Raw genomic sequence first — 25,313 nt, forward strand, 5'->3', positions numbered from 1 at the left:
GGGGGGTGTTGTGTGAGAGTACTAAATACATATAGTACAGTGTCACGTTAATCAGTATATAGACATCCAGAAACCGCATCAAATTCCGAACACATGTAGACACTGCCATGATTTTACAGTATAAGGATAAAAACAAACGTAAACACGGCACCTTTTAGTTTCCGGATTGCATCTTTTATTTTGATTATCTACTTTTATTAACTTCCTTTTCGTTTTAAATGTGAATCAAAACGCTACATATAATATGCTTAAATTATGGTGATTAATGGTTAATAAAATTAAAAATGTATGTTAAAATATATAAAAGTCTGTCTACCATACTATATTGATAAGGTATCGCACTCTGAAAACCAGATACAGAGGATTAGATTCGATTTAGTTTTATTTTCAGTTCAGTACTACCAACTTATTAAATCAAATACACGCATTGTTAAAAAACATACCTTGATTAATTATCCATTAATACCAATGCACGAAGTCGTTTTGTCGCGTGTCGATGTTATTTATTAACAAAACGGGACCATGCATGATCGAGATAGCTCCAGACGTCTAATGTCGGGAACGTAAGTCTGAAGTTGTTTTGCAATGAGCTATCTGATTGGTTTACAAAACAGTTAATAAAACTTACCTTTTAGTTGACCAATTAGATAACTCGTTACAAATTCTTGACATGATGGTGTTAAATGTTTAACGTCAAGGTCTCTGACCTATTTGTCATTTTTACAAACAGCTTCTGTTTCTTGATAAAGGTTATATGCGGCTGTTAATTTTCCTTAACCAATCCATATGCAGGATAAAAAAACAAAATGTCTGATATTTCGGATGATATTGGGCATCGGACATGGCAAGCTGTTGCAAAATCCCGGAAAATTCTAACAAGGTTGACATAAATTCAGATGACATATTACTTACATAATTGAAAGCTTTTGCTTTTAAGGTTACCTGACCATAGGTCATGGTAACCTATTGTGATAGCTTTTTGTCCGTCGTTGTCCGTTGTGCGTTAACTTTTTCTTGTGAACAAGATGACTTGAGTAAATGTTAACCGAGTTTAATGAGACTTTGTATGCAGCCATATATCAATAAGATCCCAAACGAGTTTGAAAAATGGGAATTATTCGACAATAACTTACAGAGTTATTGCCCTTTGTAATAATACTATTATTGGACCTTGTGAACACGAGAACTTGAGTAAATGTTTACCGAGCTTGATGAAACTTTGTATGCAGCCATATATCAAAAATATCTCGGACGAGTTCGAAAATGGGAATTATTCGACAGTAACTTACAGAGTTATTGCCCTTTGTGAAAATATTATTATTGGACCTTTTGAACACGAGAACTTGAGTAAATGTTAACAGATTTTGATGAAACTTTGTATGCAGCCATATGTCAATAAGATCCCGGACGAGTTTGAAAATGGGAATTATTTGACAGTAACTTACAGAGTTATTGCCCTTTGTAAAAATATTATTATTGGACCTTGTGATCACAATAACTTGAGTAAATGTTAACAGATTTTGATGAAACTTTGTATGCAGCCATATGTCAATAAGATCACGGACGAGGTTGAAAATGGGAATTATTTGACAGTAACTTACAGAGTTATTGCCCTTTGTAATAATATTATTACTGGATCAATAAGATCTCGGATGAGTTGGAAAATGGGAATTATTAGACAGTAACTTACAGAGTTATTGTCCTTGGCAATCATATTATTACACTATTTGTATTGGACCTTGTGTTCACGATAACTTGAGTAAATATCAACCAAGTTTGATGAAACTCTGTATGTAGCCTTATATCAATAAGATTTCGGATGAGTTCGAAACTGGGAATTATTTGACAGTAACTTACAGAGTTATTGCCCTTTGTAATAATATAATTATTGGACCTTGTAAACACGATTACTTGAATAAATGTTGACGGAGTTCAATGAAACTTTGTCCGGTAATTATTTGACGGTAACCTGCAGAGTTGTTGCCCTTTGTCATTATATTATTATTTGGCCCTGTGATGTTGATTGACATTACACAAGAATAGATGAAAATTCATGTGGTACACCTTTTTTAGGTCACCTGAGCTTTAGCTCAAGTGACCTATTGCTATTCGTCTTCGTCCGTCGTCGTCCGTCGTCCGTCGTCGTCTGTCGTCCATCGTCCGTCGTCCGTTAACATTTTACATTTCAAACTTAAAGTCAAGTTCTGCTGTGCCGATTGAACTGAAAGTTGGTAGGAATACTCGACTCATGGTCCTGACAAAGTGTTGTTATTTTTCGGGTCGATCAGAAATCCAATATGGCCGCCACGGCTGCCATTTTGAAAAACTATTTCAAACTTAAAGTCAAGTTCTGCTGGGCCGATTGAACTGAAAGTTTGTAGGAATGATCGACTCATGGTCCTGACAAAGTGTTGTTATTTTTCGGGTCGATCAGAAATCCAATATGGCCGCCACGGCCGCCATTTTGAAAAACTATTTCAAACTTAAAGTCAAGTTCTACTTGGCCGATTGAACTGAAACTTTGTAGGAATGATCGAATCATGGTCCTGACAAAGTGTTGTTATTTTTCGGGTCAATCAGAAATACAATTTGGCTGCCATTATACTTAACTATTTTTTACTCAAATTGGTACATTTGTGGGACCTCACAACGCACCAAAAATAGCGTGCGCACACGGTGCATACATCGTTCACACACCGTCCGCACATCGTCCACACATGGTGCGCACAACTGTGCGATTTAGCAATCGTTCGCCCCGTTGTGCGCTTCTCTCCGCACAACTGTGCGATTCGGTTTCATTTGTAGATCAAAATTACGGAATGACAAAAATACGGAAAGCTTGTATGCAATAATGTACTCTGTGTATATATCTGTAATTTCTCATCACAATAACCAAGATTATACAATTTCACAATGCGTGTTACACAGTATTACAGCGACCGTTAGGCTGTCAAGAATGGGTTTGGCTCCAAGGTAACAGAACAGGTAAATAACAATTTGATGAGTGTCCGGAGTTTTACCTGACCAGTGCCTGACACACAGAGTTGATATGAGATACCGTTTGACCGTAATGAATAGTATTTGTTATTTGCATTCGTTTGCCTATAGCTCCCCTTCACCTGGATTTTCACACCCCGGCCTTACCGACGAGTTACGTAAGTGCCCCAGGCGGGGGGAAAACTACGTTCCAGGTACATGTACAAAGTGGTTATGTTTACCTGTATACGGGATTGTGTTGTAATTTTACATGTGTCGATTAAGTTTGTTTAAAAACACAGAAAATACAATTTCTAAATATAAGAATGTATAGACAGAAAGATAAGTTTATAGATGTTGCTAGAATATAGAAACATACGTAAACATCAAGTGTATATGTTTAAACATGAAACCGTATATATTGTTAAGGCATTCCTCAATTTACACCAACCACGATTGTTATCGCACAACGTCCGTCCATCGTGCGCACATATGTGCGCAAGCAATGATCTTCCAGCTTTTTATCGTTTGCCCATCGTGCACACACCGTTCACACACCGTGCACACATCGTGCGCACACCGCACATCGTGTAACGTTGTGCGATCCCACAACTGTACATATTTCAACAACAAAAATAAATACTGTAGGACTCAGGTGACCGTTAAGGCCCATGGGCCTCTTGTTTTCATTCATGACGTATTTTTGCTACTAACAAGGTGCTATTAAAATTTTGTGCCTTATTTAATAAATCATTGATTTACGCTTTTACTTGTTTCTTTTACCCAAGAACAGAAGATATACAGTTACCAAGTTTGTTCAAAACAGACCCCTTGGGTCAAAATTGGAGTCACACTCATTTATTTCAGGTATCGTGTTCACAGGGTCCAACAATAATAGAATTACCAAGGGGAATAACTATGTAAGTTATAGTCAAATTGGTCTGGTATTCAAACTTATCCAAGATCTCATTAATACAAAGCTGCATACAAAGTTTCATCAAAATTGCTTCATATTTACTGAAGTTATTGTGTTCACAAGGAAAAATTAATGGACGATGCAGCAAGGTCACTTGGACCGACGAAAAGTATGAATTGGCCCTTGGATGACAGTCCTAATTTGAATCGGATGTCAGGTGACCGTTAAGATCCATGAGAATATACAGGTATGCAAGGGAGACACACTCATGTAAATGTCAAAATACAGGTGCTGCGGGTAATAAATAAGGTCTTGCAAATTAATATCTAATGTGAGTAATTGAATTATCGTTGTAGTATGGATTACAAAAAGAAAGCATTACAAGACACAAAGGCTACTGGTGGAGTTGTCGGTTTAGCATGTGGAGCTGCCATTGTTGCTGAGGGGGGTGCTGCTTGTGGATTTATGGGAGCGTTTGGAGTTGTAGCTGGAGCTGGAGCTGTTGGCTGTGCTGTTTTGGGCACGGCTTTTCACGCTGGAACAAAATGGGCAGTACGTTTAGATATTTTGTAATACCGTAGTGTGATGCTTCAAACATTGTAAAACTAGTGTATTTAATCATCATATTACAGCTTTCACTAAACATTATTGTGTTCCAGAATTTCTATTGATGAACTCATGTATGGACAGTTACTTACATTTATTCTTTTCAACTCAATAGGATCGACATGATCGACCAAAGCACGATTTCAATGTATTTTTTTTCTTCTGACATGATAAGTAAACATTTTCATTGTTGAATTGTATCTTGGCAACTATGTCACATTAGGTATTTGTGTTAATTTCGATAGTGCTGTGATATTGTGAAATAATTGTGAACATTATAATTCCCGTTTGATATTGTAATATTGCGGAATCAAAAGAAAGAAGCAATTGAAATTTTGAAAGTTATTCATTCTTCGGAACAACGAATAGCTTTGTAACTTTGCTTTTCAAGGGTGAGGTAAAGTTATTCAAAATTAAAAAATAAATGCACGTAACTTGATGCCGGTGCAATACTTTCGAGGTTCCACAGAAAGAGGTTGCAACAAAGATTTGTGTTGATGCCCAACTTTTGGAAGATTCCATAGACAGGGGGTGCCATAGAGATCTTGTACATAGAGTTCAATTTAGGTTGCAATAGGCATTCATACAAAACCAGGCCAATAAACATGAAATTTGAACAAAATCTCCTCTATTTGAAAATGATCAGGAATAGGATCCCAAGGTGCCACGGCGACTATTTACAATAATTGACAATTATCGAGTATAGGGTCTAATGGGTCTAGACCCCGTGTCATTGCCAAATGTTTTAATACTTACACATGATAACCCGAAACATAATTTCGTGTATTAGCTTACCTGGCCCAAAGGACCTGTAGCATGATGTGCTGAAGGACTGCCAAGTTTGTCCAAATGAATGATCTTGACCCACTTTCAAGGTCACATGGGTCAATTGTCTTAAAATCTTCAAACGGCTTCTTCACAATAACCAAAAGGCCCAGATTACTGATATTAGGCCTGTAGCATGATGTGCTGAAGGACTGCCAAGTTTGTCCAAATGAATGACCTTGACCCATTTTCAAGGTCACATGGGTCAATTGTCTTAAAATCTTCAAACAACTTCTTTACAATAACCAAAAAGGCCAAGGGTTCTGATATTGGGCTGTAGCATGCTGGGATGAAGGACTGCCAAGTTTGTTCAAATGAATGACCTTGACTAATATTCAAGGTCACAAGGGTTGAATATGTTTTAAACCTTTAAACAGCTTCTTCTGAAAAACCAAGAGGTTTTGGTATAGGTTCTTATGAATCAAACACTGATATTCTGCCTGTAGATGTATTTTAGTCCCCTTTAAGATTACAAGTTTGAGATTAATATCAGGTGAGCGATGCAGGCCCATTGGACCTCTTGTTTCTATTAACAGTATAGCACAAGTATTATGCCAGTATTCAAGTCATAGAAGAGAACACAAATGTTTCTGAGAAGAATTATGAAAAATTTAAGTCTTTAAAAAATCTGACTTTTTTAGTATATATTACTAAAAAAGTCAAATTTTATAAGGATTTCATATTTATATGCCACTTGTTATACTTCAAAAAACTTGAATTTGCGATATTTCAACTGATATCAGACAAAACAGTTTGCCATTACGTAAACTAAGAATTAAATTTGAAGATCTATCTGGATATTTTGTTTCTAGTTTCTTTGGAAATGAGGAAAATGCTTCAATTATAGAAAAATATATATTTTTCTAATATACGCACACAATTAAACAATAACTAAAGTAATTTTCTTTAGGATAAAAATGAATATTTAAATATTTTTAGCTCACCTGGCCCGAAGCGCCAAGTGAGCTTATGGCATGGTGCGGCGTCCGTCCGTTGTCCGGCGTCCGTCCAGCTTCAACTTTTTACTTTAAACAACTTCTTCTCAGTAACCAAGAGGTCTAGGGTGATGATATTTAGCCAGAAGCATGCTTGAATGAAGGGCTACCAAGTTTGTTCAAATAAATGACCTTCATCAATTTTCAAGGTCACAGGGGTCAAATATGTTAAAATCTTTCAACAACTTCTTCTGAATAACCAAGAGGCCTAGGATGATGATATTTGGCCAGTAACATGCTTGAATTAAGGGCTTCCAAGTTTGTTCAAATAAATGACCTTGCCTTATATTCAATGTCACAGGAGTCAAATATGTTAAAAACATTTAAACAACTTCTTCTGAAAAACCAAGTGGCCTAGGGTGATAATATTTGACCAGTAACATGATGGGATGAAGGGCTGCCAGAATTTTTCAAATAAATGACCTTGACTTATATTCAAGGTCACAGGGGTCAAATATGTTAAAAACATTTCAACAATTTCTTCTGAATAACCAAGAGGCCTAGGTTGATGATAGTTGGCCAGTAACATGCTTGGGTGAAGGGCTACCAAGTTTGTTCAAATAAATGACCTTGATCCACTTTCAAGGTCACAGGGGCCAAATATGTTTAAAACCTTTAAACAACTTTTTCTGAATAACCGAGAGGCCTAGGGTGAAGATATTTGGGCAGTAATATGCTGGGATGAAGGGCTATCAAGTTTATTCAAATAAATGACCTTGACTTATACTCTAGGTCACAGAGGGCAAATATGTTTTAAACAATTAAACAACTTCTTCTGAATAACCGATAGGCCTAGGGTGATGATATTTGGCTAGTAGCATGCTGGATGAAGGGCTATAAAGTTTGTTAAAATGAATGACCTTCATCTTTTTTCAAGGTCACAGGGTAAAATATATTCTTAACCTTTAAACAACTTCTGAATAACCAAGAGGCCTAGGATAATGCCAGTAACATGCTGACATGAAGGACTACCAAGTTCAAATGAATGACCTTGACATATATATTTTAAGGTCACAGGGGTCAAATATGTTTAAAACCATTGAATGACTTCTTCTTAATAAGCAAAAGGCCAAGGGTGATGATATTTTGCCATTAACATACTGGGATGAAGGACTACCAAGCGAATGATCTTTGCCCATATTCAAGGTCACAGTGGTCAATATATGTTTAAATCTTAAAATGTTTTGTTCTGTATACCCAAAAGGTCCAGGGTAATGATATTTTCCCAGAAGCATGCAGGGTTGGAAGACTATAAACTCTGTTCAACCTAATATTATAATGTCCTTGTTCGACATTCAAGGTCACAGGTGTCATATGTTTAAATCTTTTAATAGGTTCTAATGAATGAAACACTGATATTTTGCCTGTAACTGTATTTTAGTCCACTTTTAAGATTACAAGTGTGAGATTAATACCAGGTGAGCGATGCAGGCCCATTGGGTCTCTTGTTTTGAAAAAGATTGTTTCAGTATTATGCAAAACGTGGTATATATTTATTAAACTTGAAATCCTGGCATTTGGACTGATATCAGTCTAAATATTTTTCATTCAAGAACAACAAGTGTTTAGTATGTACATGTATAGATATCTCAATTTTTTTTTCAGGACAAATGTATTACAAAATGCAGTTCAAAACATGCACTATTGAGGCACCGTCACGGATTCTACACTCCGTTTAACCATAAACTTGATAATTGTCAAACAAATAATTTCATTGAAATACCAATAATGCTCATGGTTTATATACACGAGTATGGTATTTAAATGAAATTAATGGTTTTTTTTCAAAAGTTCATTATCTATTTCAATCTTGAATTAACTCGCTGTAAATTGTTTCTTTTCTAGAACATTTCAAAACTTGGGCACGAGCATCCGAATTGTTATCAAATATTACACTGAATAGTCCAATTTTACCTTGCTAAAGAAAGACTCTTAAAGATTAAAGTATGTTCTACTAACATTATAGGACAATGATGCAGCTGGTAAGACTGTTATTGCCGCTTCAGCCATCGGAGTCGGTGCCGCCAGTGGTATTTGTGTTACAAGCAGCGTTGTTGCTGCTGCCACAGCCCCTGTTTTAGCTGTTGGTGCAGTTGTAGGAGCTGCAGTTGTTGGAGGAGCTGTCATGATTGGACATCTAGCTGCCGAATGTGATGTAAGTACTATTAGCAGAACACTTGCATCCGAAATTCGTGTCCGGTATCATGCATAAAATGTACCTCCTGCTTAAATAGTATCCGGAAACTTTTTATGCAGAATTGAAAGTATCCAGATACTTTTTATACCCCTACCAAAAAGTACCCCACCCCTGGGGCCAGGAAATTATGCCAAAATATATTTCAATCACCGGACACAATTAGGTTTGGGGAGTCAAGTAGAAACATTTACAGTTATGTTATAGTCATTACCCAACCTATCTTCAACTCCCCACCCCCCGGATACTTTTTATACACCCGACCAAAATGTACCCCTGGATACTTTTTATACCCTGACCAAAAAGTACCCCCCAATGAAAAAATATTTTTCTCTTTTTTTTTTTATCCAATTGAGTTCAGAATTTGATCAGGATGTAACAGTTGAATATTTATCCACCCCTACCCCATCAATCCCCACCCCTGAGGCCAGGAAATAATGCTGAAATAATTCTCAATCACTGGACACAATAAGGTTTGGGGAGTCATGTAAAAACATTTACAGTTATGTTATAGTCATACTGATATTTGGTGCTTACAGGACTCTGTAAAATACAGTTTTATTATGGAACTAGCCTATACATTTGATTTTACCAATAACACAATATGCTTTCAAAATATCTTGCCATCGTTTCAAAACGTGACAATCTTCAGCTGTTCAAAAACTCATTTATTTCAAACTGACGCAGTCGATTGGGCGGATCGAGGGCTACCAAGCTTGTTCAAATGAATGACCTTTACCTAAATTCAAGGTCACAGGGGTCAAATATGTTTAGAGCCTTTGAACTACTTCTACTGAATAACCAAAAGGCCTAGGGTTATGATATTTAGCAAGTAACATGCTGGGATAAAGGGATACCAACATTGTTTAAATGAATGACCTTGACAAATATTCAAGGTCACAATGGTGAAATATGTTTAAAACCTTTAAACAACTTCTCAATAACAGAAAGTCCTAGGATGATGATATTTAAATAGTAGCATGCTCAAAATAAAGGGCTACCAAGTTTGTTCAATTGAATGACCTTTATTCATATTCAAGGTCAAAGGGTTCAAATATGTTTGAAACCTTTAAACAACTTCTTCTGAATAACTAAGATGACTAGGGTTATGATATTTGGCCAGTAGCATGTTGGGATAAAGGGCTACCAAGTTTGTTCAAATGAATGACCTTCATCCATTTTCAAGGTCACAAGGGTCAATTGTGTTAAAAAAACTTTAAACATTTTTTTTTCAATAACTAAGAGGCCTAGGATAATGATATATGGCCAGTAACATGCTAGGATGAAGGGCTACCAAGTTTGCTCAAATGAATGGCCTTTACTAATATTCAAGGTCACAGGGATCAAATATGTTAAACCTTTAAAAACTTCTCAATAACCGTTAACCCTAGGATGATGCTATTTTGACAGTTTTATGCTGCGATGAAGAGGTACCAAGTTTGTTCAAATGAATGACCTTGACTCATATTAAAGGTCACAGGGGTCAAATATGTTAAAAACCTTTAAACAACTTCTTCTGAATAACTTAGAGGCCTGAGGTTTTGATATTTGGCGAGTAGCATGCTGGGATAAATTGCTGTTCAAAATCTTAAAACAACTTTTTCTGAATAACCAAAAGTCGCAGGATGATGATATTTGGCCTGTAATTTGGTGGGATGAAGGGCTACCAAGTTTGTTCAAATGAATGACCTTGAATTATATTCAAAGTCACAGGGGTCAAATATGTTTAAATCTTTAAACAACTTCTTCTGCATAACCATAAGGCCTAGAATGTTGATATCTGTCAGTAGCATGCTGGCATTAAGGACTACCAAGTTTATTCAAGTGAATGAACTTGATTATATTCAAGGTCATAGGGGTAAAATTTGTTTAAAATCTTGAAATGACTTCTTCCGAATAACCACTTGACCCACTTTCGAGGTCACATTTACTCAAATATGTTTAAACATTTAAATGACCTAATTTCAATAAACAAAAGGATAGATAGGTGATGTTTTGCAAGTTGCATCCTGAGATAAAGGGCTATAAGATTTGTTCAACATAATGACCTTGTTCGATTTTCAAGGTCGCTGGAGTAATATGTTTTAAAATCTTTCAACAGGTTCTTTTGAATTACTTTTAATCATAAATACTTATATTGTGCCTTAAGCTTTATTCAAGATCACTTTTAAGGTTACAAATGATGTACAAATGTATACCAGGTGACCGATGCAGGCCCATTGGGTCAGTCTTGTTGAATCAGTGAAACGTAAAATGCAAACAAGAATCTTTAACTTATTTAAATAAGTCCAACTGAATGTTTGTGAAATATTAAAAGAGGTATGGCGCGTAAGGTACGCTTACTACCTATTTCGATTGGCTGCATGGACATGTTCTTAAAAAACATGATTAATGACAACGTGTATGCATGCGTTCGGTGAATCCGTCTCTTAAAATAGTATACGTACGTTCACTGTTGTAACAGGTATGTTGGATAATGCTTAAATATCAAATATTTATGGTATTATGCATATTGCTCGGAAATTAAAGGCAAGGAAAAACGAAAATGTTTTTCAAATAAACATCAATTCAGTGTTTACTGATGATTTAATGTCTATTGATAAAAGAAATTGTGTGTTCGCCATGTAATGTAAAAATAAAAGTAAGCAATAAATAAAAGCTAAAAGTGAATTGACACAGTCAACAATAATTGAATAATGGCTTATATATGACATTTCGTTTTTTCGAATAGTCGTCAAGCGACAAAGGCAATAAGGAAAAGACTTAAACCCGGAAAAGCTAAAAGGTTAAAGGCAAAAATTAAAAAAAGATTCTATTTTTAGCTCACCTTGTCCGTCTGTCCGTTCGTCTGTCAACTTTTCCTATAAAACGCTACTAGTCCTGAACGGCCAAGTAGATTTTGACTAAATTTGGTCTGGAGCATCCTTAGGCCAAGGGGACTCAAACTTGTATAAATGATGGGTATGGCCCTCCTGGGGGCAGAGATGCGGGGCCCAATAGGGGAAATAGAGGTAAAACCTTTAAAATCCTTCTTCTACCGTAGGGAATAAGGGATTATATCCTAATTTGGTCTGGAGCATCCTTTGGCCAAGGAGACTCAATTTTGTACAAATGGTGGGTGTGGCCCTCCTCGGGGCAGAGGGGCGGGACCTGTAAAAATGAAAGGATTTGGTCCATATTCAGTCTGAAGCATCCTTGGGTAAAGGGGAACCAATTTTGTATAAACGGGGGGTCTGAGGGGTGGGGCCCAATAGGGGAAATATAGCAAATTCTTCAAAATCCTTCTTCTTCTGTAGGAATAAAAGGATTTGTTCCATATTTGGTCTGAAGCATCCTTGGGTGAGGGGGGATCAATTTTGTATAAACTGGGGGTCTGGCCCCTGAGGAGCCTGAGGTGTGGGGCCAAATATTGGAAACATAGCAAATTCTTTAAAATCCTTCTTTAAGTCTGTAGGAATGAAAGGATCTGTTCCATATTTGGTCTGAAGCATCCTTGGGTGAAGAGTAACCAAATTTGTATAAACCGTGGGGCGGGGCTAAAAAGTGGCAATTGGGCTATATTGATTTAAGCGACTTTTTCTCTGGAACTAAGAGATCGATATCAACCATATTTGACTGAAAGCATCCCTCGGTAGTGGAGATTCAAAATTGTACAAATGGTTGGGCTGACACCCAGGGGGCTTGGGGGCGGGGCCAAAGGGGGGCAATTTGGCTATATCAACAGGACAACCATATTCGGCTTGTCCATTTGAGAAATCATTTCCAAACGGCAAGTTTGACTGCACGGACAATCCCTGGGTTGCTACCAATAAGACCGAGAACTGTACGGAACCGATTGCGTGAACGAGCTATCCGTCCGCGACGTCCTGCAATCCGCCCAGTTCTTGTGCCACGTCATCGTGTAGCACGTCTAGACTTGTGCAGAAGGCATCTGCGATTTATTCGACGGGATTGGGCAGTCATTTTGTTTACGGACGAGTCGCGAGTCCATCTGGAAAGTAGTGACGGCCGTTCCAGAGTGTATCGTCGCGTTGGAGAACGTTTCCATGACGCGTGTGTGATAAAACGACGTTCTTTCTGCGGAGGCAGCGTTATGATTTGGGGCGGCATCACAGCCAACGGGAGAACGCCTCTGGTGGTTGTTTACAGGAATTTGAATGCGCTACGTTACCGTGACGAGAATCTCCGGACCCACGTCGTTCCATTCGTGGAAGGGCAGCAATGTCACATTACGCTACAGCAGGACAACGCCAGGCCACACACAGATCGTGTCACTATGGACTTTCTGGCCCAGCAGAACGTTGACGTGTTATCCTGGCCTGGTGTATCCCCCGATCTATTGTATCCCCCGATCTGTCGCCCATTTAACACGTCTGGGATGAAATGAAGCTCAGATTACGGGCTTTACCTAATCAACCTGTGACGTTGGCTGATTTGGCTGCAGTGTTGGTACAGATCTGGAATGCCATCCCACAAGCATTCTTGAACCGTCTGATAGGCTCCATGCATCGCCGTTGCCAGGATTGCATTCAGGCAAACGGTGAACATACGAGGTATTAACTTTGTGAAATCAGTATTGACCCCTGCTGTGTTTACGTCACTCCTGAGCGGAACTTATTGATTCCATAAAGTCGAAAATGGAATGCAACTGTTAATAAATAACAAATAAATTGTCCCTGAAAACCTTGTTGTTCTACGTCATACACATTTATTTTTATAACACATTTTAGGGCATGCACAGTTTCTTTTTTCCGCTAGTATATATTGGAAAAATTTGGAAAAAACCCAACATTATTTACGAAGTTAATTATCGTGGGAATGATATACAATAATTTATCGTTATCATATCGGATAAAATATAGAGAAATTATTTCATTATTTATGAAGAAAATTATTGCGGGAATGATTTACTTTTATTCGAAAATCAAATCAAAGAAATACAGAAGTTATTGTTATTTGTAGCAAGCATTACCTGTCAACCAATGGTTAGGTATGAAACTGATTCAGATGTTCAGATCAAAGCCATACCTAAATACATGTCAATCACATCACACGTGGATGTTCTTCTTCATTCATTCACTTATTCATTCTTTATTAACCAAAAGCCCTTAGGCTTATAGGTAAATACATATATACATATAACCACGAAATTAGATTAAAGTCAGTGATATAATATTATAATACACAATAATGTGTAACAATACTTAATTAACACATGAGCGTAGTGAAACACCACAATACATAAACCTATAAGTAACGCCTCTTAAATGCCAAATATAATTATTTACCTAAATTGGATAGCACGATAACATTTATATTTATACTAAGTAGTTGTATTAATTTAAAAATTGAGGGTTTTTTATAATAGTATGTTTTGATTAATCTGTGACTCAAATCGCTATAAAATGGACAAATCAGAATAAAATGGAACTCGATCGTCTTCTATATCTCTCAAATTACATTTGTTACAAATCCTGTTTCTGCGTATGATCTGATGATGTCTACACTGTTGTCTGAATGAAACAGGTGTGTACAGATGTTTAACTTTATGGTATCCATCAGCTTTACAAAAGAAATCACTGGTAATTACATAAACTTGTTCAGATTGTTTCATGTTCGGAAAAAAGTAAAATTACACAATCAGATAATAGCCATGTTGAGCTTTAAATAATCATTTTGATAATAAATAACCCTCGTTGTTAAATTATATGTAGTTCGTAATAGAATTATTAGTCATTCACTATAGAGGCAAATAAGCATACATTTTATATACATGGAACACTCAATTACCAAGAAATAATAAAATGTTAAAATTTCATCAAAATGGTAACTAAATTAAAAAAAACAATGAAACTTGAATTCAAAAATTTACCCCCAATCTCTTAAATAGATTATTACTTCACTTTATCTGTAGCCAGTTTTCTCATGGTAAATCTAACAGATATATTCTCTGGGGTGGCTATGATTCTAGTCGCGTCTCTGGATTCCTCCAGAGTCTAGTGACTTCTCTTGCCTTCTTCGGAGTCTAGCATTTCCAATTCATAGTCTTTTATAGCTTCTCCATGGATATTAGGAGTCTAGTCGCTTCTCTGGAGTCGTTCAGAGTCTAGCTGCTTCTCTTGTTTTCTTTGGAGTCTAGCTTGCGTTCTTTATCAAGTTTCTCTGCGTTATAGCTTCTCCATGGAAATTAGGAGTCAAGTCGCTTCTCTGGAGTCGTTCCGAGTCTAGCTGCTTCTCTTGTTTTCTTTGGAGTCTAGCTCGCGCTCTTTATCAAGTTTCTCTGTGACTTCGCAGAGTCTAGATTCCTTTAAAATCTTTTGAAAAGAATTTTTTACTATTAGTAGGTTTCTTATAGAGTGAGTAGCCCCTGATACGCCAAATGTTTGCAGTAGGTTTTAGTACTCGTTCTTTGCTTGCACATACATATATGTGTCTTAACTCAAGTAATAAACAGGTTAACTCTTTCATTGTGTGAAGATATGTATAAAGTACAAATGGTAATAGAGAGTAAGCGAGTTTTATTATGTTTTTTTCCCGTTATTGTCCTACTATCTACCACTAATGAAATATTCCGGCACTCTTTCCAGTGTGTTTAAACATATTTTATTAAAACCTATTGCTTGATTTGATGTAATGATGCACTTGTCTAAAAACTTAGAATATAAGGTACCAATCGCTATTCTGTGACACATATACGAATTACCCATTGTCGAATACGTAACAGAATGAACTGATAATGAAATAGCGAGTTGGTACCACCACACCAGGACAACGTACAATCCAGCAAAAGATCTTGACTAATAATATTTTACATGTGAAGATATCAAATCGATCGGATGAAGATGATGACTAGGCATTACAAGAGGGATTGGGGTGAGGGGAGGGGATATTCCAGACATCGTAGGTAAGGTAAAGAAAAGCATTTCACTAATGTGTATCCATTCGTTTACTGTTCCATTCGTGAATGAAACACAGCTTGAGTTCCTGTTCATGTGGTGCAAAATATAGAAAAAAAACAATACACTTTTTCTTCGAATGTCCTCTTTATAGGTATTTAAGGCATCACATCTTCTCTGTTTATAACCTATTAGGATTTATAAATCTTCATGTAGCCATGGTGTCGTTAGTATGTCTAATAGATAAATGCAAGTTCTAACGATATAAAATATACCAATTACGAATGGTAGTATGAAAGTGAGTGAGTATGTGTGTTCGTTCATTATAGTTGATAAATCATTGTTTTTCGTTATTGTCCTATCTTCCACCCATATAACTTCAATAAATTAATGATATTAAAATAATTGGATACCAGTATTTATAGGAAAAGACTTACATGTATATAGGCTAAGCCTGTTGTCTGGTCCCTTTGTTAATACATGTATTGTTATGTTTCTTCTATAATAATTGTATTTATCTTTGTTTGTATTAACAATGAAATATTTTGAAATGAAATAGATTGAATCAAGGATTTCCAAATAACGACGATCTTGCCAAAAAATACCCGGATCTGCACAACATCGTTAATTGTATCGGGTACATTTAACTTTATATTGGATAGTATTGGGTAAATCATCGATACTTGTATTGGGTTGTATTGGGTAAATCGACACTTGTATTGGGTTGTATTAGATAGTATTGGGTTGTATTGGGTAAATCGATGCGCCGTTTCTGAGGCCTGAAGTTTTCACATTGCGTGGATGTTAACAATCAGATAAGAGTCCCGGCACATGAATTTATCGGGACAGAGTCCCATTATTTTGGGACAATTCCTTAAAATCGGCAGTCAAGACTCAGCAGCCGGTGAGTACACACGGTTTTAAGATCTCGGAACCGCTAAAGAGGTTCGAGCGAGATTAACTTCCTATTTTTCCTAGGGAAAAAGACTATTTTCATGAAAATCTATCTATCAAGCTATTTTTAGAAGGAATTTCCCTGTAATTGTTATATTGCAAAGTGACGTTTAAGTCGTTTAAATGTAGGTCAATGTTTACATTAGAAACCATAAATAACTTCAGCCAGAAATAATTCCTACTACTAAAATTGAAAGAAATAAGGCTTATTGTTCAGTATCTATGTGTCAGATTCACTTTGCAAGTCAGTATAATAGTAAAACTGAGCCATATTGGATGTTTTAGTGCATCTGTACAGAACCAGAGTGAGATACGTTGATATTGATTTGTATTAATCTTGCAACAGTCATACTCGTATAGCTCCAGTACTCCTATATATATTGATAAATCTTATCAAAATGTTTATTTGGTGTTTGTGCACTATCACTGAATGGGTTCAAAGTAGTGTCCAGTTTAGAGTAGCCTTGCTGACCAGAGGCTGAGAAGAGACCCTATTGACCAAGGGTGAAGGTTTGGCTATCTTGCTACAAATTATAGGCCTTGCTAGAGATAGACCCGACCATGTTACAGTTGGTGGCAGCGGTAGGATTCCAAAGTATTTGTGATGTGTATTACTACACTTAGTTAATTTCATCTCAGGAACAAAAATATATTATTTATTCTAGTCTCATGCATTTAGCGTAGGATGTTTGGAAATCTTGTTAAACGTTGTTTTTTAAGTGAAATACAGTTTAGGTCAAGTCAATTATCAAAGTGAGAAATATATAACAGTATTAATATAAGGAATATGGTATGGCGTGTATTTGGGTGAAATTATACCATTTTCTTTTGCACAATATTGATGGAAGTCAATGGCGTATCTTTTTAAAATTTTACATGATGATTTCCCATGCATCTTAGTTTTCCTTTGTAATTTTTCGGGCAGATCGGATTCAAAATGGCTGCTTATCAGCCATCTTGGATTTTAACATTAAAAAATTCAATTGTTTTTGCTCTTAACTGGTAAACATATTGTTACAACATTATGAAGCAAAAGTTGGTCACAATACAACAAGAAGTCAACTGATCGAAGGTCAAGGTCATCGGATCAAAGGTCAAGGTAAGATTTTGTAGCTTTTAACTGCTTTACATTTTGTTTTGACATTATGAAGCAAAGTTGGTCACAATCAAACAAGGTATCAACTGACCAAGGGTCAAGGTCACTGGGTCAAAGGTCAAGGTCAAATTTAGTTTCTTTTCACTGTTGAACATTTTGTTATGACATTATGAATCAAATTTGTTCGGATTTTAACAAAGAGTCAACTGACTTAAGGTCATAGTCAATAGGTCAAAGGTCAAGGTCAAATTAAGTATCTTTTCAATGCTGAACATTTTGTACTTTGACACTTTGAAGCAATGTTGGTCGGAATTAAACAAGGAGTCAGTTGACCAAAGGTCAAGGTCACTTGGTCAAAGGTGAAGGTTACATTTTGTGTCTTTTCACTGGTGAACATTTTGTTTTGACACTTTGAAGCAATGTTGGTCAGAACTAAACAAGGAGGCAAGTGACCAAAGGTCAAGGTCACTTGGTCAAAGGTCAAGGCCAAGTTTTGTATATTTTCACTGATGAACATTTTTTTATGTTATTATAAGAAGGAAAATTGGCAGGAATTGAAGAATAAGTCAACTGATCAGGGTCACTGTGTTAAAGATCAAAGTCATTTGTCATGTTTGGGACAATTCCTAAATATCGGCAGTCACGACTCGGCAGCCGGTGAGTACACACGGTTTTAAGATCTCGAAACCGCTTACCAGGTTCGAGCGGGATTCACTTCTTATTTTTCCTAGGGAAAGAGCCAATTGTCATGAATTTCTATCTATCAAGCTATCTTTAGGGATTTCCCTGTAATAGTTATATTGTAAAGTGACGTTTAAGTCTTTTAAATGTAGGTCAATGAGTATCTATATGTCAGATTTACTTTGTACGTCAGTACAATAGTGAAACTGAGCTATATTGGGAGTTTTAGTGTAAACTTACGTACAGAACAAGAGTGAGATACATTGATATTGACTTGTATTAATCTTGCAACTGTCATACTTGTTTGGCTCCAGTACTCCTATGTATAATAATAAATCTTATCAAACTTTTTATTTGGCGTTTGTTCACTGTCACTGAATGGGTTCAAAGTAGTGTCCAGTTTAGAGTAACCTTGCTGACCAGAGGCTGAAGAAACCCCATTGACCAGGGGTAGAAGATATCCTATTGACCAATGGTGAAGGGTTGGATATCTTGCTACAAATGATAGGCCTTGATAGAGATAGACCCGACCACGTTGCAGTTCCTAAGTTGTTAAGGAGTCATAATAAATATTAAACAAGAATAAACTGGCTGGTATCCTCAATGAAACAGGATAAGTTATCCTTCCGGAACAAATGATCTCACCCTCATTTCATATTTTAAAGGTTATCTGTGTACATGTATCCTTTAGTCACTTTATCCTTTTTATAAGCACGTCATATTTGACGGGATTATTATGGTATGGGTTTGTCCGGCCGGCCGGCCGGCGTAAACATTTATTTGTCCGGCAATCTTCTCCTACATTTTTCGACAGATCTTTTTGAAACTTGGTATACATTATAATCATGATATGAAGTTGTGTCTCCTTTAAAAGAATTTTGATTCAACAATTTTTCCAAAAGAAATTGCCCTTTGTTCATTACAGTATTTGATTTTTTGTCCGACAATCTCCTTCTACATTTTTTGACGGATTTCTTTGAAACTTAGTAGGCTAAATAATCATTATATGTTGTTATGTTTCCTTGAAAAGAATTTCGATTCGACAATTTTTGCAAAAGTAGTAATTGCCCTTTGTTTATTTCAGTATTTGATTTTTGTCCGGCAATCTTCTCCTACATTTTTCAACGGATCTCTTTGAAACTTGGTATACATTATAATCATGATATGAAGTTGTGTCTCCCTTAAAAGAATTTTGATTAAACAATTTTTCCAAAAGAAATTGCCCTTTGTTGTTTACAGTAATTGTTTTTTTGTCTGGCAATTTCCTACATTTTTCAACGATTCTTGCAAAAGTTATTGCCCTTTGTTCATTTCAGTATTTGATTTTTTTGTCCAGAGATTTTCTCCTACATTTTTAGCTCACCTGCCCGAAGGCAGTCGTCCGGCATCTGTCAACTTTTCCTAAAAATCGTTACTATAGTCATAAACGACTGAGCAGATTTGTTCCATATTTAGTCTGAAGCATCCTTGAGGGAAGGGGAACCAATTTTGTATAAACCGTGGGTCTGGCCCCCGAGGGGCCTGAGGGGTTGGGCCCAATAGGGATCACATAGTAAACTCTTTGAACTCCTTCTTCTGTAGGAATGAAAAGATTTGTTCCATATTTAGTCTGAAGCACCCTTGGGTAAAGGGGAACCAATTTTGTATAAACCGGGGGTCTGGCCCTTGAGGCCTTGAGGGGCGGGGCTCAATAGGGGAAATATAGCAAATTCTTTAAAATCCTTCTTCTGTAGGAATGAAAGGATTTATTCCATATTTGGTCTGAAGCATCCTTGGGGAAAGGGGAACCAATTTTGTATCAACCATGGGTCTGGCCCTTGAGGCCTTGAGGGGCGGGGCTCAATAGGGGAAATATAGCAAAGTCTTTAAAATCCTTCTTCTGTAGGAATGAAAGGATTTATTTCATATTATTTCATAGGGGCCTGAGCGACGGGCCCCAATAGGGAAAACATAGCAAATTCTTTAAAATCCCTTTTCTTCTGCAGAAATGAAAGGATTTGTTACATATTTAGTCTGAAGCATCCTTGGGTAAAGGGGAACCAATTTTGTATAAACTGTGGGTCTGGCCCCATAGGGGCCTGAGTGGCGGGCCCAATAGGGGAAACATAGCAATTATTTAAAATCCTTCTTCTTCTGTAGGAAGGAAAGTCCAACCCGCCGTACTTGCTAGTGCGTGCTGTCTACTTGCAAAAACGTGGGCAAAATTTGGGGATCCGTGCGTGGTGAGTACCGCCGCAGTACTGATTTGGGAACACGCAGACACGCCGTAGCACTTTTAGTGCATGAGGAACTTTCATTGCGTTCAGGCTACGGTCGGGCTACGGATTCACCCCAGTACGGGTGACGCTCGTGCCTTCTACAGCCAATGAGCACACAACGCACTGACTTCGTGAGTCTTTTAAAAAATGTCCACGGTCACTTCCTCTACAAATGGTGCACTTAGCATGTGCGTGCTGTGCACGTGATAATTGCGTGGTCTGTGCTTGCCCGGCACTTCCCCAGTTCTACTGTCCAATGAGCACGCAGAACTGACGTGGGCCGTACCGAGTAAGCACGTGCTCCGCACTTACAACGCACGTTGTGCGCACTGATTTCTGCAGTATAAAATATGAAAGCCGAACCTCGGAAGGTCGTTCTATATATTCCCACCCCCCCCCCCCCCCCCCTGACACGTTCAACGCAATTTCACGCACTAACAACATGCGAGTGAGTAAGGACACCGTATGTGAGCAGCAGGTGTAAGTACGGCCTCCGTACAATAACGTGGCAATCCCACGGAGATCGTACATTGTAAGCAAGTTGTAAGCACGTACAACTCACTTACCACATGTGCAACGTACGATGCACGCAACCGCTCACTGCCAGGCGTGGCGTGAGGGCCACGTACTTACACCTTGCGCAACCGTGCGTGTGACGTGCGTTGACGTACTCTCTCCCTGCTCTTACCACTCCCTCCCCACGTTTTCAGAAAAACGTGGCGGCCGTGGCCTCCCCAAAAAAAGTACGGACTATAAACATGCACGGTGGGTTGTGACCGGGCCTTAACATGCAAACGCAAAGCATGATCAACTAAATACTGCAATGCGAAATTGTGGAGCAAATGCCACTAAGAGGTTATTAACAGATCTCTCCGACATGTGAGAATTGAAAACAAGGTTCCATATATCATTATCACATTGTAGAATATGTTTGTGATACATGGATTTTCGTCCTGTAGACAAATTTCGAAACTTTAAAATGTTCCATTCGTTGATTTCTTTGACGATCTCCGACTTCGTGTTCTATTACAGTTGGTAGCCAGTCCTAGTGTTGAACAACTCTCAAATGAAATGCATTCAAGCTGAAATTAAATTTCTTGAACCAAATTGTCACGAAATTATGTCAGCATATCATGATATAGAATAATCTTAAAGCCAAAAGTTATTTAAGGCTACACAGTAACTTTGCCCAACACAATTTTCAAACAAATCGGCTTGTATTTTCCCATAGCTTTAAAGGGACATCACTTGAAGAGCCATTTTTTTAATGTATTTATGTATTGTATGCACTTTCACTTATGTTACCTGGATATCCCCATATTCATAGTCTGTTCCAAATGTCCAGTTTGACCACTTGAATTGTTTGGGAAAGCCCTGTTAAAAATAGCGCCGTTAACGTCACCTGACTAGGCAGTAAACACAAGTGGTGTGAGCGAGATGAAACGGTTTCCAAAGGGGCCCCCAGAGAGGGGTCGTCAGGCAACTGCAACTTTCTTACCGCACTATGAAACCAAGTAATATGATTTCTAAGTCCGTATTCAAACTTATGGAATATGAATTATTCATTATCAGAAGTTAATTGCACACTTGCCAATATTCAGAATTTAAGTTGCCAATAAAATTGAACAAGGGATGGGGCACACGTTTTTACAATTTATCACAGCCTTCTCCCGTCATACATTTACAATTAAATGTCAACAATGATAATAGGCATAAACATAAAGTAGATATATATATAAATATATATTGAATTTATTACCAGAATGTGACCAGTACAGATGGCACGGGGCTAAACACCTTCGCTCAACCATGGGACAAACCTTTCTGTAAAAAGGAATATTCACGAGACGAATATCCCTTTTCAAATTTTTTCATAGAGTTCATATATGCAAAGACAAACTACACGCACATAAAAAAGAGGAACGTTTGTGATTTTTTTTTATTACATTGTGTACAACTCGATGTCTTTGGACCAGAGACATATAATACATGTATTATACGTCTCTGTTTGGACCATTTTTTTTCTAGACCATGCATATAAATTTACGTATACTCTCTTTCCCACTTTCACTGTCTCCATACGCTAACACTTAATAAGTAATATTAGCCATCACACACAATAAACTGTATGGCAATACCACTATGTGTACATGTAGAAATTGTGTCAGATATGGAACGTGTTGAGATACTTGATCATTATATTTTTTCAATACTTTACATAGATTAAAGCATTCTTGTAAATGGACCATTTCTTATGTTGAGACAACTTTTCTTTAATTATTTCTTTTTTGTCCGAAACAGAAGCCGTAGTTATCGGCAGCACGTGTCATTTTTACAACATAAACAACTGTTTTTCCTCTGTTTTCAATACCTATTCCGATTCTATCTGAAGTTGAAAATTAATTCTTTATAGAGAAAAGGTTTGTGACATGGTCAAACATTCTAAGTCAACATCATATGAAAACATGAATTGTTGAAAAATTACGATTTAAAAAAAAATTGTTATGCGATCCTATTTACTAGAAGTAGGTTTTCCTTCCTCAGTTATTCATCCTGGTCTGTCTTTTTGACATTTTTAATCTAGCTGCGATAACGTAGCTTTCTGACGAAGAGCGATTTTTTTTTATCTCTTGCGTCGTCGCGCCAGAGGAGGCCAGTATTCATATTAGTACTAATTTTAGATCTTGTATGTAAAAATAAAAAAAAGGTTTAATTCAGCAATATAATTAAATCATACCATTTTACTGAACCCGGTAATATTATAAATTATATAAATCTAATAGCGCACTATCGCATTTGACCCCGATCGCGCGAGCGCTGTGGACAACACAACAGTTATCCCTTGGAGGGCCTCATGGCAAAATCAAACTAGCCAGTCACTCATCCCTTCCTTTCGCATCAACCAAAGTAAAGTCTCTCCGATACATGCCCATTAACATATTAAACTAAGTTCATCTGTGTTCAAACTCAGACAAAGATACTAGCGAGGTTAATAGTTTTAGATAACATAAACAGTGCTAGCATTTCTGTCAATTCCCTTTCAGCTTAACCGGCTATCCGGAAGAATACATGCACCATAATAACTGCTAGGGCAGTTATTTTCTCCTTTGAATACTTCCCACCTGCAATAATGATTCCGTAGCATACTCCGTGGCGCGGCGTCTGTCGTCCGTCCGTCCGGCGTCTGTCGTCCGACGTCCGGCGTCAATATTTTACTTTAAACGACTTCTTCTTGATAACCGAAAGGCCTAGGGTGTCGATATTTGGCCAGAAGCAAACTTGAATGAAGGGCTACAAAGTTTGTTCAAATGAATGACCTTCGCCCATATTCAAGGTCACAGGGGTCAAATATGTTTAAAACTTTAAACAACTTCTTCTGAATAACCAAAATGCCCAGGGTGATGATATTTGGCCAGTAGCTAGCTGAGATGATAGGCTACAAAGTTTGTTCAAATGAATGACCTTCACCCATATTCAAGGTCACAGGAGTCAAATATGTTTAAAACTTTAAACAACTTCTTCTGAATAACCAAAATGCACAGGGAGATGATATTTGGCCAGTAGCTAGCTGAGATGAAGGGCTACAAAGTTTGTTCAAATGAATGATCTTAACCCATATACAGGGTCACAGGGGTCAAATATGTTCAAAACTTTAAACAACTTCTTCTGAATAACCAAAATGCCCAGGGTATTGATATTGGGCCAGTAGCATGCTGAGATAAAGGGCTACAAAGTTTGTTCAAATAAATGACCTTCATCTATATTCAAGGTCACAGGGGTCAAATATGTGGAAAAACATCAACAATTTCTTCTGAATAACCAAAATGCACAGGGTGATGATATTTGGCCAGTAGCATGCTGAGATGAAGGGCTACAATGTTTGTTCAAATGCATGACCTTCACCCATATTCAAGGTCACAAGGGTCAAATATGTTAAAAACTTTAAAAACTTCTTCTGAATCACCAAAATGCACAGGGTAATGATATTTAGTCAGTAGCATACTAGGATCAAGGGTTACCAAGTTTGTATAAATGTATGACCTTGAATCATATTCAAGGTCACAAGGAGCAAATATGTTCAAAATATTTCAACAACTTGTTCTGAATAACCAAAAGGCCCAGAATGTTGATATTTAGTCAGTAGCATATGCTGGGATCAAGGACTACTTTGTTTGTTAAAGTGAATGACTTTGACTTATAAGCTCTTCGGACCAGGTGAGCTTATGCCATACCACGGCGTCCGTTGTCCGTCCGTCGTCCGTCCGTCGTCCGTCGTCTGTCCGTCCGTCGTCTGTCCGTCCTTTCGTCCGTCCGTACGTCAACAATTTCTTTAAACGACTTCTTCTTGACCACTGGTTGGAATTAAACTAAATTTGACTGGAAGCATCTCTAGGTGGTGGGGATTCAAAATTGTACAAATAATGGGGCTGACCCCCAAGGGGGCTGAGGGGCGGGGCCAAAAGGGGTCAATTTGCTCATATTGCTTTAAGCGACTTCTTCTCTGGAACTAAGAAGTTGATATCAACCGTATTTGACTGGAAGCATCCCTAGGTGGTTGTGATTGAAAATTGTACAAATGGTGGGGCTGACTCCCCAGGGGGCTTAGGGGTGGGGCCAAAAGGGGTCAATTTGGCTATATTGCTACAAACGAGTTCTTCTGTAGAACTGTGCACTGGATATCAATCATATTTGATCAAAAGCATTCCTTGGAGGCAGGGATTTTAAATTGTACAAATGGTGTGGCTGACCCCCGAGGGGGCTGAGGGGCAGGGCCAAAAAGGGTATTTGGCTATACTGATTTAAGCGACTTCTTCTCTGGAACTAAGAAGTGGATATCAACCATATTTGACTGGAAGCATCCCTAGGTGGTAGTGATTAAAAATTGTACAAATGGTGGGGCTGACTCCCCAGGGGGC

The 25,313-nt window shown here is 37.5% G+C and overlaps 1 protein-coding gene across 1 annotated transcript in view; it reads left to right on the plus strand.

Moving 5' to 3' along the window:
- The window catches only part of LOC110463709, a 116,699-nt gene that overhangs the window by 69,027 nt on the left and 22,359 nt on the right, over window positions 1-25,313 (plus strand). Inside the window, exons 4-5 of the mRNA XM_021518513.1 lie at window positions 4,249-4,444; window positions 8,285-8,473. Coding sequence (XP_021374188.1) covers window positions 4,249-4,444; window positions 8,285-8,473 — 385 coding nt within the window. The remainder of the gene's footprint in view (window positions 1-4,248; window positions 4,445-8,284; window positions 8,474-25,313) is intronic.

This window comes from Mizuhopecten yessoensis, unplaced genomic scaffold, assembly GCF_002113885.1.
Source record: "Mizuhopecten yessoensis strain PY_sf001 unplaced genomic scaffold, ASM211388v2 scaffold10921, whole genome shotgun sequence".
Lineage (NCBI taxonomy): Eukaryota > Metazoa > Mollusca > Bivalvia > Pectinida > Pectinidae > Mizuhopecten > Mizuhopecten yessoensis.